The sequence below is a fragment of the Mizuhopecten yessoensis genome, unplaced genomic scaffold (assembly GCF_002113885.1).
Source record: "Mizuhopecten yessoensis strain PY_sf001 unplaced genomic scaffold, ASM211388v2 hete_36191620, whole genome shotgun sequence".
Lineage (NCBI taxonomy): Eukaryota > Metazoa > Mollusca > Bivalvia > Pectinida > Pectinidae > Mizuhopecten > Mizuhopecten yessoensis.
The window spans coordinates 612-9,363 of NW_018485780.1; the positions used below are offsets into that span (position 1 = coordinate 612).

At 31.6% G+C, this 8,752-nt stretch overlaps 1 protein-coding gene across 1 annotated transcript; it reads left to right on the forward strand.

The window, feature by feature from the left end:
* Positions 1-246: 246 nt before the first annotated feature.
* LOC110444943 (transcription factor GATA-4-like) lies at positions 247-7,284 on the forward strand (the record flags this gene model as incomplete). Its single annotated transcript, XM_021489291.1, has 3 exons — positions 247-372; positions 973-1,075; positions 4,461-7,284. Coding segments are annotated over 3 exons (579 nt in total), but the record flags the coding sequence as incomplete, so codon positions are not given.
* Between the last annotated feature and the right edge of the window lie 1,468 nt (positions 7,285-8,752).

Sequence of the window (8,752 nt, forward strand, 5' to 3'; positions counted from 1 at the left end):
TTCAAACACACAAACAAAACAGTACAATTTAATAAATAATTGATATATAGATATATATATCGCTAATATAAATGCTAGAATAGAGATTAAATGTAACACAGACAACGTTCAACTAATAACAGTTAGCATTTAAATTAAAGCTCAATAATAATATAATTTCTCAAAATACAATGTGATCCCATATTTTCTGTTTTGTTTTGTTTGTTTTTTTAACGTGCCAAATAACGCTGTCGTTTTTATTTGTAGTCCGCCTCCCGTCGCGTAGGATTGTCATGCGCAAACTGCCATACGACCACAACTACGTTATGGCGTCGTAACAACGAGGGAGAACCCGTATGTAACGCATGCGGACTCTACTACAAACTTCACGGGGTATGTATAGACTTTCTCGAGTGGTTACTTTACACCTAATAACGAAATAACTGACTAAAATAACTGACTACAAATGTAAACTTGTCCTAACAGATTTGGTAAAGACTAATTGGTAGTTTTGTTTTAACCCTACTTGTACATCTGTGTTTAGAGTCATGACAGACTTTTAATTATTTTGGAGATTTGTATAAGACTCATTGATATAGTTACTTTAAGATCCATTGTTATATATTTGTTGAAGGTTTATTGGTAGATTACTTTATGACATGTTAGTTGGTTTCTCTATGACATGTTAGTAGATTTGCTTTATATGAATTTTACTTTGAATTATTGAACTTTTTTGATTTTAATTCTAATATGTGATTATTTATTTCAAGATTAAAATTAATTATCAACGCATCTTATAGACATTTTATAAGACAATTAGGTCAATTAAAACACTTATGAATGTACATGTGTCATCGCCGTAATAGTACTGTTTTTCTATTGACATACGACGTATTTTGATAAAAACAATATACGGAATTCTGTAAAAATCGTTAGTTAAAGGAAAGGACATGATGACATACAGTTGTTTTAATATTTATTTCTTATTTACAGGTAAATCGTCCATTGGCCATGAAAAAGGATGGCATTCAAACGAGAAAACGAAAACCAAAGAGTCTGGCTAAGAATAAATCTGCTCCAAAGTCAGAACAAAATGGTAAGTTATTCCCTGTCTTTTCTAATTAATTCCCCTTCATCTTTGTCATTGGACTTTGCTATGAACAATTAGCAGGATACAAATTACACGACGTCGTACCATAACAGTGACACATTAGATAAATTACAGTACAGATACAAATGTTTCATCCGTTTGACAATTTTTCAAAAGTATTTCAATTTTGTCTTTCAAAATATTTCTGTCCTTTTTAACATCTGCTTCTGGCATAGTAAGTAGTTAATTTACAGAAAGATAATGATCTTGTTTTCATTCAGGGAAGCATTCTACTAGAATTTGTGGTAGGGTTATCTGGTGGAAACTAGTGGTTATCATTTGTTCAGCTGCAGGTAACACCCACTGTATCTCTCAGAGATTCCCATCAGATAGATTAGATTTCGAGAAGAACAATATTATGATAAGGAAAGATAAGACAGAAAATGCTTTCGAACATAAATTCATACTTTGAAATTACCTGCTTCCGGTTTCGCGACATCATACTCTACCATAAATTGGCTCGTTAGATTTCGACAGCATGCCGGGAAACGTTAGAATTAAAGACGTGTCTTGTTTGCACTCCTGCTGTGTCACGTTAAAACCCTTTGCATTTTGTCTTTCGGCGTCGTACTTCGGGGGCGCTTGTAGCTAATATACTATATTTGTTGTTATCAGCTGATCAAACAGTGTCTGGTTACAGAGGTCAAACCTCCAGCTGACCACGCATCACGCGACTTCTGTGTAGGGATATTACTGTAGTATCAAAATGCTAAAATGGTTGGTAAAAGATTTATAACTATAAAAAAAAGGATAGACAAATTTATCTTTGAAACTTGCAAAACCTAAATGGTAGACTTGAACAGTTGAAAGAAAATGATGGTAATTTTAGCAATAAGTGATTCAAAGATTTCTTTTTCTACTCACAGACATTGTAACGTAAAGAAATTGCAATATTCAAAAGTATAACGCTAAGAACTTTAATTATTTCACACAAAAGATAGTGCTTAGAAATAATTTCATTCCAACACAAAATATAACGTAAAGAAAATATTTTATTCCAACCTAAAAATATAACGAAAAGAAAATAATTTATTCCAACCCAAAACATAACGTTAATAGATTATTTTATTCTTTCAAAAAATATCGTAAATAAATTAGTTAATTCCAACGCAAAATAGAACGTCAACAAATAATTTCATTCCCACGCAAAGTTTTACAGATACATATATTGATATTATTCAGACACACATTATAACATTAAAAGTTGAATTTTTTCCGGTAAAAATTATGCTGTTCAGTGTTTTTGTCATTCTATCACAAATTATGATGCTAACAGTTTATTCAGATAAAAATGTAACGGTAACAGTTGATGCTTGCTTAAACATAAATTAAAACTGCAAAAAAGTATACAATATTAATTAAACCTTAGAGTTTATGGTATTCCAACACATTTATAACGTTATTACCAAACAGTTTTTATAGAACCCGTTTAGAAAAGAAACAGCGGTTATTGAACACAATTTTATATCAAATGAATTAACGTTTTTGTTTAAAAGGTTTAAAAGAAGAAAAGATTGTCCTTTTTAACACTATTCCATTTTTATGTGAATAAATATATTACTGCTTACTAGTTTACATATGTAGTGTTTCCGAAGAATCTTTGAGAATTTTGTTGTTAGCTTGAAAAAACAGTTAATTGTTTAAATAAAGAATAACAACTTTCATAAAACAAAGTGTATGGTTTATTGTCTAATTACCTTTTATATGTAAAATGAAATCGCGTAACGGAACAGGTTGGAATAAGTCATTGTTTCTATATTGCTTCCCTGTCTTCTTGCATTATATGGTCTTCAACAGCATTATTGCATACATTTCGTGAAGGAGAAAATACAAATGGAGCACATTTTGTCCTATTTCTAACGTTTTTGGCATTTTCATAGGACATTTATAATGACTCGAAATCTTAATGTAATAATTATGAAAACTATTTACTGTGATAGTTGAATTAAACCTATCAAATCTTGACACATTCAAACGATACGAGTAAGTGAGGTCATTACCAGAGGGTTAAATACAATTTTATAAATCGTCTGAAAACAAATGTTAGCTGCCGGGAACAATATGGGACTTGTGAGATAAATATACTTATCTGGAATTCTTGGCGCGGCCAATTAAAACCTCCCCTCTGAATACATAAACATTTCTATGATAAGGAGATCCCGGGGAGTGAACCTATTGAAAAGTAATTCCTAATTTCTTTTGCTCAATAGGATGGATATAAATTAGCTATTTGAAATCTAATACAAAAACACCAGAAATTTGAAATTAGAACATTTTTTTCTCTAAATGATAATCACATTTAAACTGCAGTGACACGATAACATCAAATTATGTTGTAATTCAGACACAGGCTGGTTGATAACACTGTCAGGACACGCCGCTAAAACAGTTATCTTATAATTATACACAGTCGTGTTTCTTCATTATGTCTACATGAGATATTGTTCACTACATAACCTTAAAGATGCTAATACGTACCCATTGTTTATACCTATTCGTTATTCACCAGTACATAATTAAGAGTCATTACAATGATGCAATAAAGCGTCGACAAATAACAAATTAAGAGCATAAAGAATATCGTTACTTTTACCGGGTTTGCATGGTGTTGTTACATATATATATATCTTACTGCATCTTCCATTATTCATCTCTCTTTCTCTCGATCTTATTACCCACGAAGTGAAAAGTCGTTGTCTGTTTGTAAAACGGATTCAGATTTAGATAAAGTGTTAATTTTGTTTTTGAACCTTTGGTAGTTCTGGAAAATGAAATAAAGTTTAAAAATACAGCGCTTATTGCTCAAAATTATTCGAAAAGCGTTTAACTATGTGACATTATCAGTAAAAGGTAGACATGTGAGTATTTATGGGCTTGAGATTAGGCAGTATTGGTTGAATTATATTTACAGATTAGTGTTCATTAAGCTGACTGAGCAGGCCTGTTAGTATGCTAGTCGAATCGTAGTCAATTTTTCAAATTCATTTTCATTATATTACAGATGTGTTTTGTTGTCTTTGAAAAAAACAGTGCAAGCAATGTTGCATGATTAAGGCAATGTTATGTAGGTACTGAACATCTTTCCCTATAAAACGATCAAACAAAACTGTAGGGAAAACAATAGAGCATATCAATATGAATCCTGAACTGACATCTTTTGTATTAAGTTTGAATAAGAAAGATATTATTGCCTTTATTGTCTTTCACATCATTTCTTGCTTACAAAACCATGAATTTATGATGTCATGCTAATATTTCAATTGTCAGCTATTAAAATGATATTGTTTGTTACCTAAATATCATTAATATTTTTCTTTCTTTTCAATTACAGATATCAAACCTGCTCTCTCTCCAAACAACAATAATTTATCCTCTGGTCAAGGTGGACATGTGACCGGAAGCGGACACGGAACACCCTCATTGAACGGAACAAACGTCACCGCCCTCCTTGGACCTACTTCCGGTGTGACACCACTCACAGCTGTTGGTTCAGAACATTCGTCTCTATCTAGTCCTGTTAACTTAGCCGCTGTTAATCACTATTCCTCACCGTCACCACCCAAGGCAGTTCCGGTCAAGATGGAGTCCGATCTCCATGGACACGGTGGTCACGTGTCCGTCGGTGGCATTCCTCACTCAGACAATTCCAGTTTAAGTACTGTTGCAGTCGGTGGTAATTGATTTTAAAGCCATATATTGTTGAATGTCTTTTGTACAAAATGCGTGAAATGGATTGAGATGTAATGGACAATGGCAAAATATGTTCCAAAGAATGACGGGAAAGAACGCGTACCCGTGAGAATTGACTCACGAGTTTTATTTTGGAGGTAGACTTAACATTGTCAAATACGTGATTCTTTACTACCGAGTCATCACCTGAACATCTCAAAACTTTAGTACGACACTTTTTGCTTGGGATCCATACTCAATGAATAGTTCTTAACATACTCAAATAAATCACGTCGGGGTTTTAGAGAACCGAATTATCATGAAAACATAAAACCAAGTGGTAATATATCTTGCTCATCAAACCTTCCATACGAAAATGTGGACGACAGTATTTACCACAGCTCTACCTCAGGAAATACGAAACTACGACTCATTATAGTTTGTGTTCAACTCTATATGTTTCATGAAGTACAGTAAATGTCAACGGTTATTCTGTTATGTTGTTTTCCCTTCCTTAAAATGTTCAAATGTCAAGGTAGACATTTTAGTTGGTTGGTTAGGACCAGTAATGAGAAAGTTTAATTTGTAAATGTGGAAGGGCAGACTTTTGAGAACATGAAATTATACTTGTAACCAAGTGTGAGTTTGGAAGGTTTAGTAGTGAAATGTTTTGTAGATAGATTTGCCTTAATTTTGTGTAAATATATAAATTGTTTTCATATGGTATGAACCCTGTGATCCTTATATATATATATATATATATCTCGATGAAAATGATAATATTTAATTAAACAATTTTTGAAAAATTAGACAAATCATATAATTGTTTCGTATCCAATCTTTAAGAAACATATCATATTGATTACCACTTTCAGTCAATGAATTTCACTATGTCATAATGTATTGAATAATATATTACAATGCAGAACGTATTTATCAGACACAATCATAATCGCACATTTGTAATAAACATTTGGAGGAGAAAGTCTGTCAAAGTTAGTGTTATGGATACTTCAAACTGAGTGTCATATTCTCTTTTTTTAATGGTAAATTTGAATATACTGGAACAACAAATCATTGGATTTTCCTTTCAGCAAATTTGACTGTTTATCAATATCGTAAATACTGTAAACGTTTCGTAAGTTTATATCATAGCTTGAGAAATGCATTCACAGTTATTCATTGTATTTCGATATACTCTTAAGAAAAGGTTTGAAATACAGTACCTACATAACATTGCCTTAATCATGCAACATTGCTTGCGCTGGGTTTTTTCAAAGACAACAAAACACATCTGTAATATACTTTTTTGATTTTGAAAAATAGACTACGATTCGACTAACATAATCACATAGCTTCTTAGTCCTACTTAAAAACGAAGTGATAAATTGACTCTTTAAGATTGAAAACATAAGTCAATATAGGCATCGAAACAAAGTACCTATTTACTTCGCCATATATCCGTGTCCTCCATTGAGGACTAAGCAGTAATACGAATTGCCAAAAAACAATGAAAATCCATGTCTAATTTAGAGTAGAGACTTGTTTTGTCAACGTTGATAATTGTTCGAATTTGAGTTGATCTCAATTATTACAAATTATCTTCCTTTGTTCTTATTTTCTGAGAAATCAATCCCTTTCTTTATTAAAACTGAAGTGTCTACACCATACATTAAGCACGACTTATTGATCCTTAGATATGTTATTAATATATTGTCGTTGGAGAATTGAGATTTGCCATTTTTGTGCGATTTTTGTCTGGAGATTCGTCATTGTTAAATGACCTTACCCACATGCCATTTGGGTAAAGACGTTTTTTGACGGAGTTCTGTAACTCATAAGCATAGGCCTTATACACTAACAACGAAGTTTGGTTCGTACTTATTTATGGGTAAAGTGAAAAAGATTGTTATATAAATGTCAGAGAATGAAAGAGTGTAAGATATTTATTTTTATAATTGTGAATTAGTGCCATAGAATTATCACAGTGTGAAATGTGTTATAGTTTTGTTTTGTATATTTTTCTGACTTAATATTTTAACATGTTCAGGTGCTGTTGCAAAGGAATACACTGACATTTTCTGTCATGTGTTTTTTCCCCACAGTATTGAAACTGCTGGTAAATTATAATTTTTCATCTAATGATAACTAATCGATTTGGAAGCTATATTTCTACCAAAAACATAATTTCCTGTCAAACTGAATTTCGAAATTGATACCAAAATTTCTCAACTATTGAAAAAATGTTTATGATGATAGGTAACGGTATTTAGATACATTTTACAGATTAAATCTCGTTTGCCAAAAGCATCTTGCCTTTTTCAGAAACTTGCCTAATTGGATCATTTTTCTATGTATATCTTTGATAATCTATGTTACAATTAGCCGTACTTGCAAACTCCAGTATTATACATCATACATAGTCATGATGCGTGGATATATTGTATACATGAGTTATTTTTCATTTGACATTATTTCAAAAAACAATGCATATGTTTTGATATATATACATTCATGAATATGTAAATTAAATCATGAATATGTAAATTAAATCATGAAAATAAAACTCATGGAAATATATATTTTGTGTTTCTTATTTATATGTTTATGATGATTATTACTATTAGTTGATCCATTATTTAAATGGAATCTTGCATTAGATATGTATAATGTTAACGGTATTTAGTGATTGATAATACCCGGATGTAGGAATTAATGGATTTGGTACCAATCGTTCTTTCGGAGCATCTGATCCTATACTTCCTGTATATTTCCAGGGTCTCCATAGAAATCTTTCCTTATTTCAGATTTTGCATTAGTTAAATTGATTTGGAGTTCGACTAACGGCTTTCTTTATGTTTCCGTATTCTCTTGAATACAATATACTATGATGATTGTTTAAGCCAGAATGCGCCATCATATTAGCGATTTAATTACGAAGTAAGAAACTTTCTTGATATAATTACTTCCTACAACTTAAGGAATTTTATATTTGGCGGAATGACAGATATAAAATGTCTATGTATGAATAGGTAATATATGTGATATATATATTTAAAATATGTGGATAATAGTAAAATCCTCCAAGGGGTGGACGTTTGAGTACAAATAACCGCAAGGAAAAAAATCCACAAATTATTGATAATGTTAGACACACGTAATACTTTGTTCAACAGTAGAGCAAAAACATCAAATAATAATAAAAGAGTAACCTGATATATGATAGAGAAATAACCTCAAAACTGATCTGTATCGAGCACTGATATCACTACCAATATTCAAATATTAAGGAATTCACACTTTAATGGCTCAGTGAATATTTCCGTGGAACGGATATTTTGTAAACCATACACTATTTTAAGGAATCGAATAATGTTGTGAATTTGACGTCTCTGTGCAAGAGATTGCCACCAAGTTTCTCAAAAATATAATTGAGCTCTAATAGTACGTTTCGTCCCCCCTGTTACGATACCCTATAAGTTAAAACTAACAAATATTCGGTTCAGGCTCTCTTCAATTCAGGAATACCCTAATGACATTCAAACCTTGACCAGTATCTAGAAACCCCATACATATCCCCACCTCTCACAAACAAAAGAAACCAAACACCACAAAAACAACAATACTGCACATGTCAAACGTTTCATATCTATTATGATCTATTATGAACTTGAAACATGAAATTTGAATTTTTTGAAACCTTTTTTTTCTTCTCCATAATTGCTTAATCATGTTGATTAAATTCTAATAGCTTCTGATTATCGAAAAAAATGTCGATACACATAACACATAACAGCTTCAATACGACACACCCAAACAAAACGCAATACAAGAACAGTAACTGACGACACACCAAAACAACACGAAAGACAATAATAGGAACAGAGGAAACTCCAAAAACAAAAGGAAAGACAACAGGAACAATGGGAACACCAAAAACAAAAGGAAATACAA